The sequence below is a fragment of the Ambystoma mexicanum genome, chromosome 13, assembly GCF_040938575.1.
Source record: "Ambystoma mexicanum isolate Mex_15411 chromosome 13, UKY_AmexF1_1, whole genome shotgun sequence".
Taxonomy (NCBI): domain Eukaryota; kingdom Metazoa; phylum Chordata; class Amphibia; order Caudata; family Ambystomatidae; genus Ambystoma; species Ambystoma mexicanum.
Genome location: NC_090938.1, coordinates 12,087,509 through 12,113,846, shown reverse-complemented (window position 1 = coordinate 12,113,846; position 26,338 = coordinate 12,087,509). Strand labels below are relative to the sequence as shown.

Genomic DNA, 26,338 nt, shown 5'->3' with positions numbered 1-26,338 from the left:
TTCTTCTTGGAGAGCAGATACGGTCTGCCTCGAAAAGAAGCCACCGTGAATCTCAACAGAGAAAACTCACGATGACCCCCTCCCGTGACAGCCAGTTGTTATTGGGGGAAAAAGCCTCCGAGGCCCAAAAAACCCCCACAAGTTGACAGAAGACTCCTGAAGCAGGTCTGTTGAAGCGTGGAGTACTAGAAGCAGTATCTCGGCGGGTTGGCGCGTTGCAACTTGCTTTCCCGTTCGTTGCGTGCGCTCAGTAGCGTTATCTCCTCTTAGCGAACTTCCACCCCCCAATTCCTGCTACTCTCTCTCCCGCTTGCTCTCTCCCCTTTTCCTCGCTTCCTGCTCTATCGGAGTTTCTCCCCGCTGGCCGTTTTCTCCTGTCAGTTTCCCAGGAGCTCTCTCCTCTGTGGCGCCCATTCACGCTGCTTCGTTTCCTTCTTGTGATTCCACCGCTTCTGCCTGGAGCCGATTTCTCTGGATACTACTGCTTCTAGTACTCCACGCTTCAAACCACGTCGAAGGAGAACCCACTACTCTTCAACATCAGGTGAGGAGGAGGACGGCATTTTGGGGGAACCATTCTTATCAAGTGAGGAGGAGGACATTACAGACCTAGTGGGCAATTCTGCAGGCCAGTCACCAATCCATGAAACTAACACCCAGGACGTCGTGCCTGATATGCCAACATTGGGAGCCCATTAAAGCAATTCAGTTTTCAACTTTTGTTATGCACTCTCAAGAGTCACTAAACTCGAGTTAATGATAATTATTGGTTATGTAAAATAGTGCTTCACCAAGCCACTATGATTCAGGATGAGCAAAATAAACATCTCACATTCCTTTTACTCAACCCATTTCCATAATGTATATACACATTGGGATCCCATAAAAGCAATTCAGTTTGCAACTTTTCTGATTGGCCACCCCATTATCCTAAACTATGATCATTAGGTGTTTGCGCTCGCCTCCCCGACATCCCAGCCAAAAGCTTGGACAGCCACTGCAAAGCACACTTAAGCATTTCTGCTGCGCATTTGTTTATTTTGAGGGACAAACTGGGAGCTGTCACGACTGCCAACAAGTGGTCTGTGGACCAAGTGAAGAGACACTTCTGTTTTTACCCCTCGAGGGGCCACAATGATTCTGACTGGCTCCCACTCTTACCATTCCATCGCAGCCTCCGGCACGATATTCATTGCTGTGGGTTTTAAGTAAATGATGTAGTGCCATGCAGCGCCAACTTGTTACTATTCTCCCTCAATCAAGCTGGTTAACGGATTGCGTGTGGAAATCCTGAAGAACAGTTTCAAAACAGCAGCTAGACTTTTTCCCCAACGCAAAAGCAAGAGCCCCACTGTAAAAAGTTTTAAGACAGAAGCTGTTCCATGCTATTTAAATACCAGGGGGGATGGTGTGGGGGATGGATTTCCTTACCATCCCTTTACAGGTATGTGTCGCAGGCGGGATCCGAACATGGCCCACAGGCCTTCCATGACCTAATGTATGCACTTAACCACTACACCAATGCGGTTCTTTTAACACAGCGAATGCTGCGGCATAATGTGTCCTTTGTGTTACTTCCTCACTGACATTTTAATTAAGGGAATGGATGCCACTGGCTGGAGTCACAGCAGAAAGGCCTTGTGGCCTGTATCTCAGAGAGAGACTGGTAATGAAAGGGGCAGGGCACAGGGGCCCGCTTGTCCTTTGTCCACCTGGCGACAGCTAAATCTGCCTCTGGTTTCAGGGCTGCTAGATTAGAATCGTACCAAGTGTTACGCTTGGTGGCAGATTTCAGGCGGATCCTCATGACAGTGGCAAGAATATTGAGAGCGTTAGCGATAAGATGTAGATTGTTGAGAGCAGGGTAAATAGTTGTGTTGTTATGGGAGGAGGGGGGTGCAGGTGGAAGCCAAGGCAGAAAGTGACACTTGTTTCATCAGACAGATGTCTGCAAACGAGGCTGGCAATCTGGGGGAGGTTCAGTCAGATGGCAGAGAGGTCCCAGGTGGTTAGGAGAGGAGGGAGTGGTCTGACCAGGAGAGTGGGGGTAGAGAGCAAAAGATCAGTATGGATGAGGGCATCAAGAGTGTCCAGCCGAGTGGTAGGACCAGGGGGAGGGGGGAAATAGAGAGGGTTGCCGAGGTCACGGAAGAGAGTGGAGGCTGTGATTGAAGAATCCAGGTGGATGTTGAAGTCACCCAGAAGGAGGAGTTTACAGGTGGAAGGAGAGAAGAGGAGAAATCAGCCCATTCTGAAAGGAAAGAGGAGATAGGGTTCGGGGGTCTGTAGATGGTGGCAATGGTCAAAGAGTAAGTAGGAGAAATGCCAAGTTTGCAGACTGGGCTTTCAGATGAGGAGTAGGGCTGGTGGGCATGAGGGAAGAAGGGATCCACTCTGAAGAGCAAGGCTACTCCACTGCCAGCACGGTTGGGATGAGGCTTCGAGATGCTCTTGTAGTAATCAGGGAGAAGGGAGTCAAATGCAGTGACTGAGCTGGCATCGAACCATGTCTCAGTGAGAGCGAGGATGTCGAGGTCAACGTCTTCAAGGAGGAGGCAGACGTCAGAAGAATGTTTGATAGTGGAGCGAGCATTCTGTGGCCAAGTGAAGCCAGTCGCCAGGTTTTCCGAGAAGGGATACAGTGGGGGTGTGGGGGGGGGGGGGGTAGTGGGAAATTTACCATTAACTTGGAAAGGAATGTGCCGAAACAAGCACTAAAATAGTACAAAATGGAGAATCCAACAATAAAAAGCTCACCTAGATTTGACTTTGCCAGAGAGATGCTGTGCCAAGTAAACGGGGTTAGGCAGCAGAAGCAGGTTAAGAGGAATGAGATGTACAGTAAGAACCATGACAAGTGGGAGGAGGCAACAGTTAGCAGTGAGGTTGGGAGGCATGGGAGGCAAGAGCCAGTATGCAACCAGAGAGACAGTTTTGGCCCAAGACAGGTGATCCGGTGTGCGTACCAGCGCTCGGGTGGAGGCACATAGTTCATGCATCTAAATGCAGGGATGCAGTTAGTTTATTTTGTGTGCAGTGCTGGATGGAAAGATTGCAGGAGCGGCGGCATGGAGGGGTTCCTTCCAGCGCCAGATAGTGGCCTTTGTGTGGGCCTTTGTGTTGGGGAGCCGGCATTTGCATGCTGGTTCGTGATTGGTCCTCCATTCCATCTTGAGGGCCAATCAGAAGGCAGGCAGGGCAGACATCCGAGCACTCACGGTGCTCAGGGTACAGGGGAGGCAGGCAGCCATGAGGGAAGGAGCGTGGGACGTTTAGCAACAAGAAGATTAAAGCAAGCCTTCAAACTTGGAGGATGTAGGGAAGTGCAACTACCTTAAAGCAAAGCCCAACAGTCCAAGTAAAACAAAAAGCAGCTTTCTTCGCCACGCTCGATGTAAGATGTGGACAAACAAGGCGCAAGTCCTTTGCGGCTTACTTCCGAGTCCGCTGCCTCGTGCAGGCAGCTGCAAGGTTCCTCTGGTCGTGATGAGGGAAATGAGGACAGAAGATTCAGGCGAGTCAGTCACAGTCATCAGCGCAAACCATGGAGGAAGTTTAGGGGGAAGGGGGGCAGCCACATGACCTCACAGAACTGAATACATTAGAAAGTAACGTTATCTGGGCGCCACACTGAAAGGAGTCCAGAGGCCCAGTTTGCTAGATCGGTCCATGGCTCATTGTGCGAGGTTATGGTCGCTCAAGGTGAGGTGGTACTATACCAGAGGCAGTTATATCTATAGACCAAATATAGCACTCTTAATATAGGGGAGCTTTGCCACAACGCCCCAGTACAGGTCAGTAAGTCCCCCTCAAAAGCCAAACTCTATAGGGGCCAGTCTGGGGGGGAAAAAAAATAAAATAAAAAAAATAAAAAAACTCTGGTCTTTGTCCACTCAGAGTAAAAAAAAATTACAATTTATGAAGAGCTACTTCCTAGAGCTTGTACCAACATCAATCTACTGATGCACGAGCAGAGGTTTGCCCTTTATAGGCTTCAACGAGACAAAAAACTGCATTCCACTGAAGTCACAAAAGGGATGCATATTGTTTGGTTCTTCCAATTATCTTTGGACGAGGTGGTTGTAATTGGTCTTGGTTTGTTACTTTACTTCCTCCTCGATTGCGCTTCAGCACGGGTGGCTCATGTGTGACCATTCACAGAGAAGACCAAGGCTACTTGCCTTAGGAATTAAGTGTTTGCCTAGATGGAGCCTCGCAAGGGCGAAGATGTGCACGTGCCCCAGCCAGCAGGTCCAGGAAGTAGCCACGAGCTGCCGCCTCTCCTTGCATTATAATCACTGCATGGCATGTATATGGTGCACGCCTCTTCATTGGAATCATTCTTACTGAGCGCACCTACACTGCAGGCTTCTCTTTGCATTATAATCACTGCATGGCATGTATATGGTGCACGCCTCTTCATTGGAATCATTCTTACTGAGCGCACCTACACTGCGGGCTTCTCTTTGCATTACTCTGTTACAGCCTCCACGGAACAGGTGCGGCCAGTAGGTTGTTTGCTTTTTCGAGATTCTTGTTATAGGTTGGCGCTGGCTTCCCAACACACTTTGGGTGCAGCAAAATAACATAGGAATTGCACAATCTGGCGGCCTCTGAAAAGTCATGTTGCTAAAATGCTTAAAGTGGAAGTCTGGAGGGACACGGGCCCTGCAACATCAGGAGGTAAACCATCCATGGGTTGGGCGTCTGCCTCGGGGGAAGGCCAAGGATTCCACTGTCCGATCCTGCGCCAAGCCAGGTCCCATTTTAAAAGATCACTCAGGTGTGGACTGGGAAGCAAAAGAGGCCTTGGAAATAACCTTCAAAGTGGTCCTATATTTTAAGCAAGCCCAACCCTTTTCTTGTGAGAACATGTGGAAATAAAATGGGTTACCACACAAAAGAGGCTCAGGGTGCAGAGACCTACCGGAAAATCTCCAGAGTTCCCTGAAGGCCAGTCCACCCCTGATGAGACTCGAGCCGTCTCAGGGTGCAAAGGCCTAGCGGGAAATCTCCAGAGTTCCCTGAAGGCCAGTCCACCCCAGGGCATATTTGTATCGAGACTTGTAGCTCTTTTTGACTTGGGGCCCTGAGCAACAAGCGCCCAAATCTTCACGATCTCAGGGGGGCGCCATATTGCACTAAATCCTCAGGCGACTTCAGGGCCCTCCCACTCCATACGAGCCAAGCAGCTTTCATATAGCTTGCCTTTTTGGCTCAAAAGGACTCCCTTCGAGCACTGGGGATTGTGCACCGAGGCGGGCGCAGTGGTGGGGAGCAGGGCCAGGCCAGCAGGGAACATAGTGCCACTACTTCTTTTCGTACACTTCGAGCACTGGGGATTGTGCACTGAGGCGGGCGTGGTGGTGGGGTTGGTGGGGAGCGGGGCAGGCAGGCCAGCAGGGTACATAGTGCCACTACTTTTCGTACACTTCGAGCACTGGGGATTGTGCACTGAGGTGGGCGTGGTGGTGGGGAGCGGGGTAGGCCAGCAGGGTACATGGTTCCACTACTTCTTTTCTGACACTTCGAGCACTGGGGATTGTGCGCTGAGGTGGGTGTGGTGATGGGGTTGGTGGGGGTGGGTACAGGCCTGCAGGGTACATAGTGCCACTATTTCTTTTCGTACTCTTCGACCCCTGATGAAGGGCCTTTATGTAATGAAAGGGAGTCATGTATTCGCGATGGCAGATGTGCCCGATGCACTACTGGGGGTGCAACAGCCAGCGGCAGGCGTGTGCCCGATGCACTGCTGGCGGTGCAACAGCCAGCGGCAGGCGTGTGCCCGATGCACTGCTGGCGGTGCAACAGCCAGCGGCAGGCGTGTGCCCGATGCACTGCTGGCGGTGCAACAGCCAGCGGCAGGCGTGTGCCCGATGCACTACTGGGGGTGCAACAGCCAGCGGCAGGCGTGTGCCCGATGCACTACTGGCGGCGTGTGGCCGATGCACTGGAGAAGCAAAGGCAGAACCAAACAGATCTGTGGTGACAAGACTTACCGCACAAACCAAGTAAAGCACGAGAGAACGGTTTCTATTTGTGCAAGCATCGCTACACACCAGCGGCCTGAACCACACAGACTTCAGAACCACGAATAAGAGTCAAGAGGACCAGGCGAAAACTTTAAGTCGGATAGCTGAGGGTAGAGACAACCAAGAGAACTTGGGCACTCGAGTGCCAAAAACACAGCGCCAGGCGGCCAGCGCACTGGCCCACTGCATACACAAGGGTACAACCAAACTGCAAGAGCAGGCTCAAAAGATTCCAACCAATGACTGTCCCTCTGAGAAGCAAGAGAGGAGGGCAGAATTAAGAAGCCAACATCCGGAAGTCTACCCATCGCTAGGACAAGACAACGGACCACAATAGGCCGACCTCTCCAAGCCCAGGCCTAACCGTGCAGGGGGTGGTGTTGCCCTTATCTTCCCTGAGTGGATTCCTACCACTGTCACTCCTACGCAGACCTACTCCTCTTTTGAATGTCTTGTCTGCCGACTCTCTTTCTCTCCTAGCCATTCCCTTACCGTGGCTACTATCTATCGGCCACCTGGTCAAATTTCCTCCTTCCTCTTTGAGTGGGCTGACCTCTCCTCCTCACTCCTGTCCTTAACCACTCAACTCCTCTTTCTTGGCGACTTCAACATCCACCTTGATGCCTCCAGTCCCCCCACTGCTCTCTTTCGTGACCTCTGCGACTCTCTCACTCTCTATTCTCCCGTCTGGGCCTACTCACTCTGCTGGGCACACTCTTGATGCTCTGATCTCTTCTGACCTTCCCCTCTCCGTCCCTCTCTCCACTCCTCTCTCCTGGCGTGATCACTTTCTCCTATCCTCCCACCTCACCCTCCCTACCCCACAGGCAAAGCCACCCTCTTCACTGCCACCCACCTTCTCGGTCATCCGACCCATGAAGCGTGTGTCAGTTGAGGCTTTCGCTGCTACCTTCTCGCCCCCCCCGCCCCTTCGGCTGACTCCCACCCTGACACAGCCCTCTCCATGCTCCACTCTGCTATATCTGTTACTCTTGATATCCTTGCCACCGTCATGAGAATCCCCCTGAAGCCCAAAGCCAAATGTAACTCCTGGTATGACTCGGATCTCGCCACCCTAAAACGCAAGTGCAGGGTTGCAGAGAGGAAATGGCATGCTTCATGTTCATCCTCAGACAAACTGGCCTGCCGCCTGCTCCAAAGGCAGTATCGGCTCTCCGTTCTCACCAAGAAGAGAGCCCTTATCCAAGCCCGCATCTCTGCGGCATCTAACAACTCCGCCGAACTCTTTAAAATCTGCAAGAAGCTGGCCAACCCTGCTGCAGTCTCTACCTCTCCTGTCCCCTCCCAGGCCCTCTGCACTGCATTGGCCTCTCACTTCATCTCTAAAACTCAGGACATCCTGTCCTCGCTCTCCTCCTTTCACCTCCCTCCCTCCCTTCCCGGCTCTTCCTCTGGCCCTTCTGCAGTCACCCCTCCTCCCTCTTTCTCTGCCTTTCCACTTTTCTCTGCTGACGAGGTTTCCAGACAAGTCCGATCTATGAAAGTCTCGTCTAAACAGGTTCACCCCTGTTCCTCCAAAACTATCAAGGACCACATCGACTCCCTGGCTCCTGCCCTGGCTGACTTTTGCAACCACTCCTTCGCCTCTGGAGTCTTCCCTTCCCCCCTCAAGCACTCCCTTGTGCACCCTCTTCTCAAGAAACCCTCTTCCGACCCCTCCTGCCCGGCTAACTATCGCCCTATCTCCATCACTCCCTTCCTGGGCAAGCTCCTGGAGAAACTGGCCATCTCCCAGCTTAACCTCCATGCTGAATCTGTTGGTAGTCTTCATGACCATCAATCTGGTTTCAGAGCTGCCAGAAGCACAGAAACTGCTCTCCTGAACATCCGTGAAGACCTGCTCTTGAACCTCGATTCCAACACTCCGTGTGTTCTCATTCTGCTCGATCTCTCCTCTGCCTTTGACACTGTCAACCATGCCATCCTGCTCAACCGTCTCCGTGAAAACCTGGGTATCACTGGTCAGGCTCTGGCGTGGCTGACCTCTTTCCTTTCAAATCGACCCTCCCAGGTCCAACTGGGGTCCTTCCTCTCCGACATCTTTTTCTCTACCTGCGGTGTCCCCCAGGGATCTAATCTCTCTCCCTGGCTGTTCAACCAGTATCTGACACTCCTTGCCCACCGCATCGCCGCTCTCTGCCCTAATTTCCAGGGCTATGCGGACGATACCCAGCTCATTTTCAGGCTACCCTCAGCCTCCCCCTCTCCTTCCCTCATCCCTGACTGTCTGTCTGCTATCCAGGAATGGTGTGCCGCCAATGACCTCTGCCTTAATGCCAGTAAGACTGAGATTCTACTCATCGGTACACCCACTCCCTCCTTCCCTGCAGCTCTCTGGCCTGCCTCCCTTGGCCCCCTCCCTGCTCCTACTTGCAATGCAAAAAACCTTGGGGTCATCTTCGACTCCACACTCTCCTTCTCTCCTCATATTTCTGACGTCGCTATGAAGTCACACTACCAGCTGCACCTCCTCAGAGGTATTGTTCCCTTCCTCTCCTTCCCCCAGAAGCTCACTGTCTCCCGAGCCCTGGTTCTCTCGAAGCTGGATTACTGTAACAGCCTCTATCTTAATCTGCCTGCCTCCACTCTCCGCCCTCTGCAACTCATCCAGAACAGAACTGCGAGACTTGTCCTTGGCCTCAAGCCCAGGGACCGTATCTCTCCAGGACTGAAATCTCTACACTGGCTCCCAGTGGCTGCGAGGATAAAGTTCAAAACCCTCTGCATTGTCCACAAGGCCTTCTGGGGCCTTGTTCCTAAATACATTCAACTCTCTCTTCCCAAATATCTTCCTTCCCGAGCCCTTCGCTCATCCGCCTCCAACTCCCTCAGGGTCAGCCGCTTCTCGAAGCAACGAGCTGGGGGTAGATCTCTCTCCACGGCAGGGGCCTCCCTCTGGAACAGCCTTCCTGCCTCCCCGAAACTTGAGGAGAACCATCTCCGGTTCCGGAAGCACCTCAAAACCTTCCTCTTTGCTTCTGCTTTCTCTCTCCCTCTCCCCTGCTGAACAGCTAATATTCTTCACTGAAACTGCACTGATTCTGCAACTGGACCACTCTTAACGGCCTCAGTCCTGGGCCCAGCCACTCTCCACTTGCACTGATGCCCTGGAATCCCCTGTGCACTGCGGGACTGTCTCTGTATCCCTACAGCCCCCCCCCCCTTTCCAGCACTTGTTCTGCACTTACCTTGCACTTGCCACCAGCTGGCCCTATTTATTTATTACTTTACGCCACTTACCTTGTACTGCACTTCCCCCCCCCCCTCCCCCACCCCTGCACTTGCGATCTGAATGACACCTGGCCTAGTAGGATCGTTGTCTGTCTCCCCTTGTTCCTCCCCTCCCTGCCTCGTCGCGCCTTGAAACACCTGTGTATAGGCGCGTTATAAATGCCATATCATATCATAAGGAAGCCAGACAAGGAGAACCAAAGAGCCAAAGTGCCAAGGGACAAAGCAAGGGTACCCCTGATCAATAATCGGTCAAACGAAGTCAACAGAACCCCTACCACAAACCTATCACTGCAGCAGCACTAACAAGACAACGCAAGTGTAGACGTCACTGCACCAGAGATCACATTTTGGGTGAAGTGATCGTGTCTGGCCACAGATAAGTGCAACGAGATGCTCTAGTTGCAACAATGAAAACTTCGATTTTAATCAGAATTTCCTGACCTTTTGAAACATGCAGAGAAACGCATCAGCAGCGTGGTCCTCACTCGACAGCTCGTTGGTAAACAGCCATCGTGCAATCTGCTTCGATTGGGGTGGGGGCGGGGGGAGGGGGGTGGCGAAATAATTTGCGGTTCGTGGGTGTGAAAGGAAAGAGTAAAGCTCCCTCTATGTGCTTTTAGACACAAGTACTCTCGGATCCTCTGCGTCTGCGCACGCTTTGAGAGCAAGGAACATTTAGAACGTGCTTTGGTGGAGTGCTTCATCCAGTAAACATGTCCAGGGTTAGATGCCTTCAGTGGCACCTCACCACACTTCCGGTCACTTCCGCCTCAGCCACAATCTACTCGTCTCTTGCAACTACGCACACCTTTGCTGCCTCCCTCCGCCACACCTCCATGCCAGAACTCCGCCAGCACCACCCCTACCCACCTAAAACTCTCACACCGACCTGGACTGGAATCACAGCTACTGCAGAACTCTCAACCCCTGGATGAGGAACATTCATGACACCTGTGAAGATCGCACCGTTTCAGCATGGACCCCCGGCAATGCAGCCGGTGCCTTGCAGCGAGAGCAACGGGCACTCGGTCTGAAAGGGGGTGTTCTCTGCACGGTTTTGGTCACTCTTGGACATCAATTTCCATGAGCCCTCAGGACGCAGGAACCAAGGACTTCAATGACAAGTAGGAGTTCAACAAACAGAAGCAAATACTTTCATCAGGAAACATTTGGATCAAGCAGAACAGGCTCACCAGGCGTGGCAGTTCAGCAGAAAAGCTGGGGCCCCATCGAATAAAGCGTGTTCAGGTCTACGGCAGCACCAATTCCCTGGCTGGCCATGCTCACTCCCAAAACATATCTCCTTATGGGAATATTTCACAAGAGCGGAATTGCTTTTTAGCACTGGGCTTTCCCCAAAAAATAATATGCAGACATCAGCAAGCACTGTATTGCTATATGATGTCCACTAAGTCCTGGCATCAATATCACTGTGCCAATGAGCTTGATGCACACCAACATTGCCCCCAGAACATCACGAATCCCCCAAACTTCCAAAAATAGAGTAGCACCATCTAAAAAGCAGGTTTAAGGTATCTCAGGTCACATCAGGGCTAACGTCTGCCATCCCGCATCCCGCATGCTGGAAAAACATAGGTCAGGTAGACCGATGCAGTGTGCCAATTAAACAGTTATAGTGTATGGGTGCTGAGTCGGCCCCCTCACTCAGCACTATAAGTGGGCGTGTGCTGCACCAAAACTGCACTGGCAAGTAATTGTCATCGCACCCAGCTTCTGCCTCATAAGGATGGCCACCTCGAGGTTTATTAGCGGGAACCTCTGTAGCACCTTCAAATAAATGCCCCGTGCAGCGGAAGGGAGCTTGGCCCGATAAACAGAGGCTCTGGTGCTCTTCCATAATTGGTGCAACATCTTTGTGAGCTCTTTGCAACGCTCACCGCCACAATGAGGTAGGCCTGGAGGGGAGGGGAGGGGGTGATTGACCTTCCACGATTACTATATACAATATTTGAAATACAGCCGCCGCCATCTAGCAGGGGTATCGCCTCCCCTGCATGCTTCTGCAGCCCACCATCCAGGGAACTGCTTGGGTATACTTTCATCTAATAGACCAATCGATGGAGCCAGCCCCTTCCAAGGCCCACTCCAAGGCCCCCAACTAACCCTGTATGGAGCTGGCAGGAGCACCCCTCTATGCTGTTTTTTCACTGCGCCGGTAAGCACCTCGGACCACCCTGCTCCTCCATGTGACTAATTTACTCAAGTTTTGTGACCAATTGACCATTTCCCTCCCTTGGTTGCTCTTACCAGCCCGCTCCATAGTAATTGCCACATGGATGTCTGCCTCTCCTTTAACACTCAAACATGTCATCTTCTGCCTCCTTTCCCCCTCTAACTGCCGTTTAGGTTGCCTCGGTCTCACAAAGCCTCTCTAATGTAATTTCTGCATAACTTAAAGTGTCCTTCCTGCTGCGCTTCAAACCTATACTTTGACGGTTTCTGCTACATTTTAGTGCGTTGCTTGAAAGTCGAAATTAGGTGTGCTTGTAAATCTGCTCATTGACCATCTTCCACTGCACACCCTCATCTCTGGCGACATCCCCATCACACATTCAGTCCCCCCCCCCACCTCTGCTTCTGACTCCCTCTCCAACACTGTTCTTGCTAACCTGCACCCCTCCATCTCGAACACCCTCGACATCCTTTCCCCAGCCAGGAGCATTTGCCTAAAAACTGCCTCTAAGACCAAGGGCTGGTGGGACTCCTATCAACCAACTATGAAACTTAAGTGCAGAATTGGCTTTACCCTCTGACAAACTGTCCTGCCGCCTGCTCCAAAGGCAATATAGTTTCTCTATCCGCTCCAAGTAGAGGTGTTGGGCAGAATCCTGTGCAGTTCCCTTGGGGAACACTGCAAAGAGATTAAGACTACAGGAGTAAGCAGTAAACCCAATTGGTAGCAGTCTGTACCACCCATATTTACCTGGTAGCTGTGGCTGAGCAGTCAGACTTCTCAAGATGAACAGGGCAGTATACAGAGGATACACAATAGGGCCAAAAACACAGTGGAGCAAACAAACACTGACCAGAGCTTGGTATCAAAAGTATATAATTACTCATTTAAAAACACACTTTAGGAAATACCCAAAGCACTCTAAATCCAAGCAAGTTCAAACACAGTCAGCAAAATTATACACACCTCCCTTAATTATTAGACAAGTCTAGGTTAAAACACCACTAGTTGTAAAAACAGATGTGAGCGCTTAACTTAGATGGTACTCCAATAATTAAGTTAGAGGGAGAGAAAGACAGGTCACGAAAATAAATAGTTCCCAACACTTTTCTAAGACCACAGCAAGTTAGTGAAGGCAGAGTCTACTGTAGAGCCAAAGTTCATAGGCCAGGGCCACTTTAAATGGAACAAGGCGAAACGTGCCCAAGATCACACAGTTTAAAAACGCACTCACGTCTTTGCAAACAATGTTCAAAAGAGGTTGGTTTGATGCGAAAGATAAAGTCAGCAGGTCTGGGGGCCAACACGGTTGGAAAGCCAAGGATTTAAGGGTCACCTTTAGCGATCCGAAGAAAGGGAGGCCAGGCGATCACAGTACCTTTAAAAGTGAGGAAGCTCCAGCGGTGGCAGTTGTTCCTGGCAGCAGGTGCAGTTCGTGGTTTCGACCAGGGGAAGAGAAGATCTCGTCGAGGAGGAGTTGTTGCACTGCCCGGGATGAAACCAGCCGCAGTGTTCGTTTGGTTAAAAGGTGCGCTCCTTTTATTCGTGGTCCCAGTGGACTGAAGCTTGGCTATCCAGCCGCCAGGGTGCTTGGCACTGACGATTCGACCAAGGGGCATTCTGGAAGGCGAATGTCAAACTGGTTGTCCCCACCAGCTCAGAGGGAGAAGACTCTTGCAGCACAAGATCTTCTCTTGACGACTGGGAAGTGGTGAGGTCGTTGCAGCAGGGCTCCACCGGTGGTGTCCTCGTTGCAGATGGCTCAGCTTCTCCCCTCTTCCGATTTCTTAGATCCTGTGGTGACTTCTGAAGTTCCAGTCCCAAAAGCCCTGCTTTTATGCAGAAAAACCCCCATTCAATAGCCTAGCTGTCACTCATACATGCTAAGTGGTGAGCCGGGGAGCTCACCAATGGGCCAATCAAGACAGAGTGCGACTTGGGTTGCTAAGGCAATGCAGTCCAGGGTGCCAATTCCCCCACCCACACATCCTGTGAATCCCAGACAGAGTGGCACCAGTTGGAAGGCTTCTATGGAGAAGCCCGCCAAAAAGTGGAACAAAGGGCCCGACTTTGGTTGGAGTTACAGAGACAGACACGTACGCCATTTTGCAAAAGAGTTCTGGCAAAAAGACCCAACTGGTGATTTTATATTAATTAAATAAACCGCCGGTATCTTCACAATGCGCCAAAAAAGGGGTGCGTTTATGGGAAAATCCCATAGGAAATATTCCGGTGAAATATTTCACATGGTAACCACTGCCACCAGCCAGAAACTCGACAAGGGGGGGCGGGGGGGGGGGACGACACTGGACAGTGCCCCCTTGGAAACAGACCCAGGGGTAATCCAATAAACCCCTTCCATTACTTCCAGAATGATGGTTTGTACTGGTTCTGTTCACAATTTTGGACTAATAAAGCCAATGGTGACTTTACATGCCCTGGGAGACAGTAGTCAGTCCCAGGGTATGGAGTCTATGTTTGGGGGTCACTATGACACCCCTGTGTTACTGCACTGAGGGTGCTGTGTAACGTATACCAAAACAGATGATACCCTATGGAGTAAAAGACCCCATAAGCACATACTAAGTCAAAGACATACCTCAAATCATGCCTAAGAGTGGGAGGGAAAGAGTCTCACCCTTAGCAGGAGAAAAAAAAAAAAAACCCAAAAATCCAGCAAGGCTGCTGGGGGACTCACTAGGTTTGGGAAATTAGCCTTATAAGAATTCTCCCTAACAAGAGGGCCCACATTCAAGCCTGCATCTCTAGAGCCACCAACATGGCTGAATCTATAAGGAACTCACCAGTCCAACTGCAGTCACCAACCCTCATTCCTTCCTTCCCAGGCTCTCAGTTCCGCATTGGCCTCCCATTTCTCATGTAAAACCCAGGACATCCTGTCCTCCCTCTCCTCCACCCAAAGGTCTGCCCCACTGCCTTTGTTGGCTCCCCTCCCTCCCCCACACTCTACTCCCCTCTGCCGATAAGCGGGTTATAAATAACCTATCATAATACCGAGAGGTTTCTAAGAGTGGACCCGGGGAATCAAACCTGTGGTGCTCTGTGTCGTCTTGCTACCAAGGCGAGCACGTTGCCCCTGAGCCATCCTCCCGAGTTTGCACCGGATGAGGTCTTGGTAGTTGTCCGCTCAATGATGTCTCCTCCAAACAGGTGCTCCCCTTCTCTTCTAGGACTATTCAGGACAACATCTCTCTCCCAGGGCTCTTGCCGACTACTGAAACTACTCATTTGCCACTGGCTCTTTCCCTCTATCCCTCAAGCACTCCCTTATGCACCACCTCCTAAAAAAAGCAGCCTGCTGACCCCTACTGCCCAGCTAACTGTTACGCATCTCCACTACCCCCTTCCTGTGTAAACTCTTAGAGAAGCTGGTCCTCCTGCAATTTATTCATCACACTGAACTTATCTGGATTCCGGGGCATCCAGAAGCACAAAAACTGCTCTCCTGAAAACCTGTGAAGACATCTTGACTAACTCCCCAGGCACTGCAATGGCGGATCTCTTTCCGCACCAATTGCCCTTCTCAGTTGCAACTGGGCCCTTTGTCCTCCACCACCACACGCTCAACCTGCAGCTTACCCCATGTCTCTATCCGATCACTGTGCCTCTTCAATATCCATCTCACCCCTCTTGCTCACCTGATGATCTCATGCCCAGTGCTATGCCGATGACACAGCTTGCCTTCAAACTTCCCCCTACAAATGCCTTCCTCCTCTCATCCCGGACTGTCCGACTGCCATGCAGGCCTGGTGTGCAGCTAATGAGCTTTGTCTTAATGCCAGCAAGACAGATTGATCTCATTGGGACACCTGCACCCAGGCTTCCTTCTACCCTCTGGCTGCCATCCTTTGGCCCCTCTACCCTCACCATCCTGTGAAGCCAAATACCTCAGGGTCATCTTCAACACCACTCTCTCCTTCACCACTTGTTAAGATGGAATTTTAAACTCTGACCTGTTGGGCAGAAGTTTAGGAGGCCACCCTAGTTTAGTGGAACAGGAGAACCATCTGGACAAACCAGACCAATCTACGGTACCTTGGCAAGCAGTCAAGGCCAAGTCTCAGGAGCGGCGAGTGATCGGAAGCCACAATGAGCGCACACAGTAAAACTCCACAGATTACAGACAGATGTATATCAAAAATACATTATAGGCCTTTATAACAAAACACGATAAAACCACAGTTATCAAGAAAACAGTTACCAAACTCTCTTATGCACTATGTAATGTATATAAAATGCAACAGAAAGGGGTATGTTTAACACAGATATCGCATTAAGCGATTCTTCATAGTCAATCCCTAGTTTATGTAATACAGGCCTAAGAAGGCAGGGGCCTTTTGCTCAAAGTACAACAGTGCATTAATGCGCTGTCATGCGTAATGCTAAAAGCGGGCTCTTTTCAGGGGGCTGTAGCTGCTCAGGAAGAGGCTTGAGGCAATGAAGAATAAAGTCCTATTCCTAGAGGAGGGTCTACCCTTGAAGATAGAGCGACTTTCAGAGTTTGGAAATAGCTGGGGAGCGCAGGTTAGCCCAACAAAGGCGAGTATCTTCCAAGGGATTCTCATGTGTAAAAACAGATGGATGGGCCATGGGGCCACCGGTAAGTGATGATCTCCATGGCATAACAGTAGCCTTTTCTCAGGTCTTGAAAAAAGGATAGTTCCGGTGCAGCACGTTTTAGGACATGGTGGGGCAGGTCTGCAGGCACTTACAGCTACAGTGACTGCAGCGGGGCAACAAATGGACTGCAATTGCTTGCGGAGCGGCGCACCAGCATGACAGGAAAAGCTGGACAGTTCACTAGATGTCTCAGGAACACTTCCAAAGGGGCTCTTTGCGAGGGTAAGCAGGAGATGCCAAGAGTAGTTGTTCCCACCACTCCAAAGGGTCAAAGCGCCCTTGCAGGCCTTCTTGGTACAATGCAAAAGCAGGGGACCGATGGGACAACAGCAGAGTCAGGGTCCCAAACCTTCCAAGCAGGTCATTGGCGGTTCCTCTAGTCTGCTCTTTCGTGAAGGATACTTTGCTCCTTCTCCAGTTCAGTGTGAACTTCAGTTGATTGATTTGGAATGGATGCAGAGCCCCTTCTCTTACACAAGACTCATTTTGCGCCCAAACCTCAGATAGCCAATGGCAGATGTGCTCTATTGCATGCGCGCAAGGCGTGGGCCAATCATGGCCCACAGTTGTTCCAGTGCCTCTGGTAGGCCTGAATGACTGGAAGTGTGGAATGGGACCAGACAGTCCCAACCCTCTTCCTGGGCACTGGCACACTTGACATGCAGGAGCCCGCAAAAGATGCAGTTTATGCGGGAGGCTGCATGCCCAAATAAGGAATACCTGGGTCTCTCAACCTGGGGGAAGGCAAAGGGACAAAATGGCCAAAGGACAGAACAAAAGAATTTGTGGCACGGCCATTTTTGGCACTGGCCAGTCTTGGACCAAACGAGGTAAACACAGTATGGTCCATAAAAACAAAGTAAAAATACTAATAAGTAAACTGCTGCCACCAGATCATAGGTACACTTGTACAAACACCTAAAAAATCCGTAGAGGGTGGCAAGGACCATAAAACCAAAAGGACCCCTATGCACAGTACTGGAAACTGTTTCCCAGGACTCACTGTCTGAAGGACGCGTTTGTTTCCCCATAAAAAAATGAGCGAAAGCCCAGAGGAGTGCAGCCGCAGACTGTACTACACTAGAAAAAGTCTGCTTAGGTAAGCCAAAGTTTTGGGGGGGGGGGGGAAAGAGTGTCACACATTAAGGGAACATTACACCCAAGGGAAATCTTTAGTAAAACCACTCACATCTTGGACCTTGCCCACTTCCAGCATCACCTCCTCAGAGGCATTCTCCTTTCCTCACCTTCACCCAGAAGCTCAATGTCTCCAGAGCTCTGGACCTCTGTAGGCTGGACTACTGCAACAGCCTCTTCCTGAATCTCCCCCTCTCCTCCCCTCCCTACACTCAATCCACAGGGATGCAAGACTTATCCTTGGTCTCAAGCCCAAGGACTGTATCTTTACAGCCCTAAAATCTCTCCACTGGCTCCCTGTGGCCACGGGGATCAAATTGAAGTCCATCTGCAACATCCACGAGACTTTCTGGGGCCTGGGACCATGCCATCTCCAACTTTCCTTCCCTAAATAGTTTGAGGGTCTCTTGTCTTTGACTGGTGCCTCCCTTTAGAACAGTCCCCCTGCCCTTCTCAGACTTGAGCCAGACCTCCTGAAACCCCTCAAAACGGCTCTCACAGGATACCGGATCCTCTACCCAGTTGACACCAGCACCGTCCCCTCCCCCACTGCATGGCCGCCTGCCGGCCCCTGCTTGGCAGCTGTGCATCCCCACCCTTGGATTCGCCCGCCCTAGCACTTACGATGAGGCCACCTCCTTGGCACTTCCCGCCCGGGCTCCCTCGAGCACTTGTCCATTCCTTCCCCACTGCACCCCCTGTACTTCTCTTCACTGCACTTGTACGTCCGAATGCCGCAAGGCCAAGTATGACCGCCACTGTACGTTTACTGCTTTGCCAAGGTTATTCATTCCCCCTTAGCCCTGTGATGCCTGGAAAACAATTGTGCAATTCTGTTGTATAGGAGCCCAATTAATAAAACGAAACAACGCTAAGTTGCCTTTTTAAAAAAGGCCCATCATTTCCTTGCTGCAGATCTAAAAATAGAAGGAAAAAAAAAAGCACCCATCTTGCCAACCGCAAAAACAGGTGGTTACTGGCCACCGGCCAAACAAACACACCCTGCTCCAAGCACAGGTAAAAAGAACTAGATTAACCCTGGCGAGCTTCGCCAGAGTGCTCGTTGGTGCCCGGACATCCGGCACTTGTCTCAGTAGGGTTCCTGATGGGCAGTGCCGTTTTAAACGCCATCACACAAGAGGGTAAGAACCTACCTTTTGGGGGAAAGCACTTTGAAAAGTATAACACGAAACAAGAGAATGAAGCCTTGGAATAAAGGGAAACGCCATGAGTGTGGGTGAAATCGCTAGATGATCGCCAGAACCAGGGGCGTTGCTGGGGGTAGGGGGGGGGGCTAAGGAGGCTACAGCCCCTGATCTTTTGGTTGTAGCCCTGGATAGAATCTCAGGAGCTACAGCCAAAAGGCTAGCTAGCCCCCAGTCCCGACAGTTCTGACATCAGCGTAGCCCCGGGTCTTTTCCAGACCTAGAAACTCCCCTGGCCAGAACCATCCAGAAAACCACACTTGGCTGCAAGTATGACCTGGCATATCCAATCAGATTCGAGTGCAGCGCTTAGAATCAGAGTGCGGGCGCTCATATGGCGGTGGACCGCACAGCGGGCAGATGAGGCCCAGGTCTCGAGTTTATTCACTGCCACGTGACCAAGACCAGCAGCAAGTTCTCATTGGCTGTGACTGCTGGAGCACAGCATGACTGACTGAGCAGATCTGCACCAAGCACAGGCCACAGACCAACGTCAGGTTAACACACATTCTTAGTGCGTTACAATTATACGCAGCCACGACCTCCTCCCCCACGTTACAACTTGACACTGGGTCATTTGCTCTGCAGCACCTGCCACTCCCTCTGAATGTGCCAGTCAGCACCCGCGCCTGCATGATTCACTGGCATTCGATATCCTGGGACCGAGGTGTTGGCAGCCAGCATGGAGAGATGCCTGCACACTGCAGTGGAGGGGATTGCTTGGGCAATCACTCCTGAGCCACAAGCAGAAAAAGACAGCAACAGTGGCACAGTCTTGACCAAGTGCGCAACGCAACCCAACTTAAGGGGAGGGGGGATGGGTGCTAACTGGTGATGGGAGGGGCCACTTAACTGGGCAGGGCTAACTTGGAAGCTCCACCCATTCTCTTCCACCCCAAAGGATCATCTGGTGTGAGGACCAAGTATCAAATGGCACATTTTAAAGTGCAACCTACCAGTGAGAATGAAGACGTCCTTGGCTTTAAAGGCAACATACACATTAAGTTGTTTTGATCATTTGTATATGCCATGACAGCAACTTTTGAAAAATATTCGAGGGGAAAACAAGTAGCTGGTACACCATAACACGTGTACATGTAAGGTCATGCCACAGTGTACATGACTGACTGAACATAAATGCCAGTGCAGCACTGTAATAACAGATGCCAGGCCTACATACAAGGTCATGCCACAGTATACATGAGTGTAGCCATGTCATCACAACAGGTGCCATGCCTCCTTCATTAAGTAAAAACACATACAAGGTTATGCCACAGTTGCCAAATCATATTCTAGCCACATAACACATATGCCAAAGGAAAAGCAGTGCGCATACGAGCCCCCCCCCCGCATGTGTACGTACACATAATGTGGGCATATGTTGGCTCGCGTCTGTAGGGAGGGGCTGATGTGAGCATCTGATGTTGCTTCTGCTGGGGCAGAGGGCGATGGAAGTCTTGAAAGGAGCCAAGCTGAGCTGCCGTTGTGCAAGTACATTTTTCTGCATCTGCACAAGCACAGTCACGTTGACGCCGCCAGTTTCAGGCAAGGCATCCCTCCTCACCTCTCTGCCAATAGCAAGGGTGCACCTAGGCTACAATTTCAAATGTTGGGAGAGGCACCAACTTCAGAAAATGTGGGGGAGGGGCAAACTTAGCTGCGTGGCGGCACCCAGCTTCTTCACACATTCCAACGAGACCATTCATGTTACAAGCAGTTAACTCTGCCCTTTACTTCAGAAAGCACCCACCGAAGGTCTGCTGTGAGAATGAACAGCCTCCTGCCCCACCCCCCACCCAAGTGCTAGCTTGACATTTAAAATGCCTAAAAATGTATGCATATGAAAGCAGCAGCCAGCAGGTGCCAAGAGGCAAATGCTTCAGGCTAGTAATTGCAGGGGCTTCGTTTAACATCTGTGCCCTGTGCCGTCAAGCACTCTGTGGGTCCGCCAAGGGGGGTGGGGGGGGGGTAGGGGGGGCTAGAGCCCGATCCGCTCAATGGTGCTGCCGCGCCACTGGTCTTGACGCGTGGCCAACAGTACACCGAGGAACTTGGGAGTGCAGGAATGGCACTCCTCTGCCATGTTGGCGCTCTGTGCACGGCCCTGCATTGCTAGAGGCTTTGAGTGAGTGCAGGAGGAAGCACTCCAGTCCTGGCTGGGCTCCTATGCGGTTTGGCGTGGACGCTTGAGTATTCATTTTATCCAGCAGGGATGGAGCCACTAAACCACGGCAGGGGGACACCAGTTTAGCCACTGGCCTGTGGGAGGGAGGCAATAAAGCGCTACAGGTGTGAGCTTTGCCATAGCTCCATCAGGAGTACGCAAAGTTGGGAAAGGGAGGGAGGAAGGTGTGGAGGGGCACTGTGCTTTAAGCGGGACAGGGCCTCAGAAGTCTTCTAAAAGTGGGGTTGAGCTGGGACCCTGCGTTGTCAAAGCTTTATAAAAGATGGATTGAATTGTGTACTTTTCAAGCCATCTTTTATAAACATAGAAATACGTTACATATGTTTATAAAAGATGGCTTGCACAGTACAGAAACCATAGTAAGGTAGACATACAAATATACATTATTGCATGCATTTATATATTTGTTTGCGTACCTTACTATGGTTTGTGTACTTTTTAGGTCACGTCCATTCCACACGCTATGCCCCCAAAACGAGGCAGAGTATAGGGAGAGCAGAAGACTGGCTGGAGGGAGAGCAGTCAGATCAGGGGGTGCAGTGTGCGCCTGTGAGGGGCGTAGTATACAGAGAGATGTGCCATGGAGGTGGGAGCCCCCTTGGAGGTGGAAGAGAGACAGGGGTCTTGCCGGGTCCAAGAACCCCAAATGGTTTTCAATTGGGAAAATACCGGGTTCATTTTTATAATAAACAGCTACAAACGTGCTCTTCTGCGATCGATTTTTGGGGCTGTCTCAGTAAATGAAAAAAAATACTTTTCTAAAAAAGCGCATAGTATGAAGCCTGGGCAGGAGGAGCAAGCGTTTCATAACCAAGAGGAGGTGGGATTATAAAGGATGGCCAAAAGGGAAATCTGCAAACTACTCCATTTCAAGAAGTTGCCTTCGAAACAGACAATTCAGCCAATCCATTGCAGCCAAATCAAGTACGGCCGTTTAAAGTGAAAGCCAGCGTAGAGGCACGACCAGTCTCATGGACAGTACACACAGTGGGCACGGTGGCAGGTTTGAGTGAGTAGGTGGGCTTGGCGAGCCTGGCTCATATGAGCCCCGGCCCCCACATCCAATCGCCTCAGTGTAGAATGTATTGCGCCTTCCACGCATCCTGTGAGCTCGTCTCCAGAGGCTGAGATCACCCTGGCTGGGCACAGTCCCCACTGCAGCTCATGTTAACCCCACCTGCCCCCCCACGACGTTCCCTCCCAGCAGATGGGCGTTCTGCCTCTCCCACATGTCGACTCCCGAGTGTAAATCACCCCTGAAACCTCAATGTACACCCCACAGCACACCCACCCACGGTGAGCTTTATGCGGCCTTGGCGTGAGATCTTACATGCTTTTTAAATATAACAAATGTGATAGCATGGAAGTTATTGGCGCTAGGTTGTGCATAGCAAGACATGTAAGATTGTGTAGACTATGTGGCTGTGCAATTATAGAATCTGCTAAACATCTCATATGCGAGTGTGAAAGCTTCAAGAACTGGAGGAATGTATACTTGAAACGATAGAACACCACCACCTCTAGAACAGCTGAAATAATAAAAAAAACAGGCATTGCCATATTAATTTAATCTATCATATGACGACGTTTTATGATCTAATTTTAACGGTTTTAAAAAATTTGTCATTAGGAATTTTATATGAATGAGGGGATATCTTCAATCTTGTTTTAAAAATATGTGTTTAGTGTCAAATAGATGTATTGATGTTTTGTATGTAACATGTAAAGCCAATTGTGCTCTATGCATATTTAATAAATACATTATGCGGCCCCTCTTCTGACCATCTGCTCCCACTTTGTGGTGGCGAGTTCCTAGAACAGGCACTCATGAAAGAGGTTCCCCCAACCCCACCCTAGGAGAACCCCCACACCGACTGCAAGGCTCTTGTCCCCCACCGCACGATGGGTGGGTGTGGTTCTCATCCACTCATCTAACCCACAAGCTGCCCTCCCGCCTCACTCGGTAGCCAGGGTTTACCCCATCGCCTGCTGGATTTACCCCTCCCCTGGTGTGTGGAGATCCAGCCATGCTTTGCTACCTTCTGCTTGCATGCCCCCGCCCCCCTTTCCTCCAAATGGTTGGTGCCGGCGCCCCTCCACAACCTCTTACCTGGTGGCTTCGCCCCGTCAGCCGGTGGGCTCTACTGCCACACCCCCTCACCTGGTGGGGTGTGCTGCCACCATACTCCCCACGGCTACTTTCCACCCCTTGTACACCTTCTCCTGGTGTGTGCAGCTGCTCACTGTACCATCTCACATGGTGGGGCTCCTGCCCCTTGCTTCTCGCTCGAGAGATCACTTTCTGCCCCCCTCCCCCACCTTTCTACCTTCACCGCTTGTCCGCAAACGGAGGCTGCTCTTGGAGGGGGGAACACGGGGGTTGCTGCTGCTGCTCTTTTGCCCCCACCCTCAGCTGGCAAGTGTTGTCCCTATTGGCACCTCCCGCCTGACCTGGCGGTTGTTCCCTTCTGCTCCCCAGAGTCCCCTTTTCTGCTCCCCGATATAGCGTTTCTGCCTCTTCCATTCCACCGTATCCATGTGATCACTGTGCAGCCCCTAATTCCGCATGCGATAATGCGGCACGCAGGGCTCATTCAGTCATACAGATAGCACATACATGTGCAAGTCCGCCGTTTCCCACCCTGTCACTGCGGGGACACCCCCTCTTCCCTTATTGTTCTGCCTCCCAGTCTTCACCTGGTGGATGTTGGTCCTCCCCTTCTCCCTGCACCAGGGGGTACATTTCTGCTCCCATAAGCCCCAGTCATGGTGAATACTGGTCCTCCCCCTTCTCCCTGCACCAGGGGGGTTACCGTTCTGCCCCCTTAAGCCCCAGTCAGGGTGAATGTTGGTCCTCCCCCTTCTCCCTGCACCAGGGGGTACATTTCTGCTCCCTAAGCCCCTGTCATGGTGAATACTGGTCCTCCCCCTTCTCCCTGCACCAGGGGGTACCTTTCTACTCCCTTAAGCCCCAGTCATGGTGAATACTGGTCCTCCCCGTGCTCCCTGCACCAGGGGGTACCTTTCTACTCCCTCAAGCCCCAGTCAGGGTGAATACTGGTCCTCCCCCTTCTCCCTGCACCAGGGGGGTACCTTTCTGCTCCCTAAGCCCCAGTCATGGTGAATACTTGTCCTCCCCCTTCTCCCTGCACCAGGGGGGTTACCGTTCTGCCCCCTTAAGCCCCAGTCAGGGTGAATGTTGGTCCTCCCCCTTCTCCCTGCACCAGGGGGTACATTTCTGCTCCCTAAGCCCCTGTCATGGTGAATACTGGTCCTCCCCCTTCTCCCTGCACCAGGGGGTACCTTTCTACTCCCTTAAGCCCCAGTCATGGTGAATACTGGTCCTCCCCCTTCTCCCTGCACCAGGGGGTACCTTTCTACTCCCTCAAGCCCCAGTCAGGGTGAATACTGGTCCTCCCCCTTCTCCCTGCACCAGGGGGGTACCTTTCTGCTCCCTAAGCCCCAGTCATGGTGAATACTGGTCCTCCCCCTTCTCCCTGCACCAGGGGGTACCTTTCTACTCCCTTAAGCCCCAGTCATGGTGAATACTGGTCCTCCCCGTGCTCCCTGCACCAGGGGGTACCTTTCTGTTCCCTTAAGCCCCAGTCATGGTGAATACTGGTCCTCCCCGTGCTCCCTGCACCAGGGGGTACCTTTCTACTCCCTTAAGCCCCAGTCATGGTGAATACTTGTCCTCCCCCCTTCTCCCTGCACCAGGGGGGTTACCGTTCTGCCCCCTTAAGCCCCAGTCAGGGTGAATGTTGGTCCTCCCCCTTCTCCCTGCACCAGGGGGTACCTTTCTGTTCCCTTAAGCCCCAGTCATGGTGAATACTTGTCCTCCCCCTTCTCCCTGCACCAGGGGGTACCTTTCTACTCCCTTAAGCCCCAGTCATGGTGAATACTGGTCCTCCCCGTGCTCCCTGCACCAGGGGGTAGCTTTCTACTCCCTTAAGCCCCAGTCATGGTGAATACTGGTCCTCCCCCTTCTCCCTGCACCAGGGGGTAGCTTTCTACTCCCTTAAGCCCCAGTCATGGTGAATACTGGTCCTCCCCCTTCTCCCTGCACCAGGGGGGTACCTTTCTGCTCCCTAAGCCCCAGTCATGGTGAATACTGGTCCTCCCCCTTCTCCCTGCACCAGGGGGTACCTTTCTACTCCCTTAAGCCCCAGTCATGGTGAATACTGGTCCTCCCCCTTCTCCCTGCACCAGGGGGTAGCTTTCTACTCCCTTAAGCCCCAGTCATGGTGAATACTGGTCCTCCCCCTTCTCCCTGCACCAGGGGGGTACCTTTCTGCTCCCTAAGCCCCAGTCATGGTGAATACTGGTCCTCCCCCTTCTCCCTGCACCAGGGGGTACCTTTCTACTCCCTTAAGCCCCAGTCATGGTGAATACTGGTCCTCCCTGCACCAGGGGGTACCTTTCTGTTCCCTTAAGCCCCAGTCATGGTGAATACTGGTCCCCCCCCTTCTCCCTGCACCAGGGGGTTACCTTTCTGCTCCCTTAAGCCCCAGTCAGGGTGAATGTTGGTCCTCCCCATTCTCCCTGCACCAGGGGGTACCTTTTTGTTCCCTTAAGCCCCAGTCATGGTGAATACTAGTCCTCCCCCTTTTCCCTGCACCAGGGGGGGGGTTTCTTTCTGCTCCCTTAAGCCCCAGTCATGGTGAATACTGGTCCTCCCCGTGCTCCCTGCACCAGGGGGTACCTTTCTGTTCCCTTAAGCCCCAGTCATGGTGAATACTTGTCCTCCCCCTTCTCCCTGCACCAGGGGGGTTACCGTTCTGCCCCCTTAAGCCCCAGTCAGGGTGAATGTTGGTCCTCCCCCTTCTCCCTGCACCAGGGGGTACCTTTTTGTTCCCTTAAGCCCCAGTCATGGTGAATACTGGTCCTCCCCCTTCTCCCTGCACCAGGGGGTACCTTTCTGTTCCCTTAAGCCCCAGTCATGGTGAATACTTGTCCTCCCCCTTCTCCCTGCACCAGGGGGGTTACCGTTCTGCCCCCTTAAGCCCCAGTCAGGGTGAATGTTGGTCCTCCCCCTTCTCCCTGCACCAGGGGGTAGCTTTCTGCTCCCTTAAGCCCCAGTCATGGTGAATACTAGTCCTCCCCCTTCTCCCTGCACCAGGGGGGGGGTTTCTTTCTGCTCCCTTAAGCCCCAGTCATGGTGAATGCTGGTCCTCCCCCCCCCCCTTCTCCCTGCACCAGGGGGTACCTTTCTGCTCCCTTAAGCCCCAGTCATGGTGAATGCTGGTCCTCCCCCCCCCCCTTCTCCCTGCACCAGGGGGTACCTTTTTGTTCCCTTAAGCCCCAGTCATGGTGAATACTGGTCCTCCCCCTTCTCCCTGCACCAGGGGGTACCTTTCTACTCCCTTAAGCCCCAGTCATGGTGAATACTGGTCCTCCCCGTGCTCCCTGCACCAGGGGGTACCTTTCTGTTCCCTTAAGCCCCAGTCATGGTGAATACTTGTCCTCCCCCTTCTCCCTGCACCAGGGGGTTACCGTTCTGCCCCCTTAAGCCCCAGTCAGGGTGAATGTTGGTCCTCCCCCTTCTCCCTGCACCAGGGGGTAGCTTTCTGCTCCCTTAAGCCCCAGTCATGGTGAATACTAGTCCTCCCCCTTTTCCCTGCACCAGGGGGGGGTACCTTTCTGCTCCCTTAAGCCCCAGTCAGGGTGAATGTTGGTCCTCCCCATTCTC

The 26,338-nt window shown here is 52.0% G+C and overlaps 1 protein-coding gene across 3 annotated transcripts in view; it reads right to left on the bottom strand.

Moving 5' to 3' along the window:
- The window catches only part of SORT1 (sortilin 1), a 226,828-nt gene that overhangs the window by 177,439 nt on the left and 23,051 nt on the right, over positions 1–26,338 (bottom strand). Inside the window, exon 1 of one of the 3 annotated variants that reach the window (XM_069633007.1) lies at positions 19,828–19,847. The exons of the other annotated variants lie outside the window; for them this stretch is intronic. Coding sequence (XP_069489108.1) covers positions 19,828–19,842 — 15 coding nt within the window. The 5' untranslated portion in view covers positions 19,843–19,847. Of the gene's footprint in view, positions 1–19,827; positions 19,848–26,338 lie in introns of those variants that run through there. 3 annotated transcript variants of the gene reach the window in all.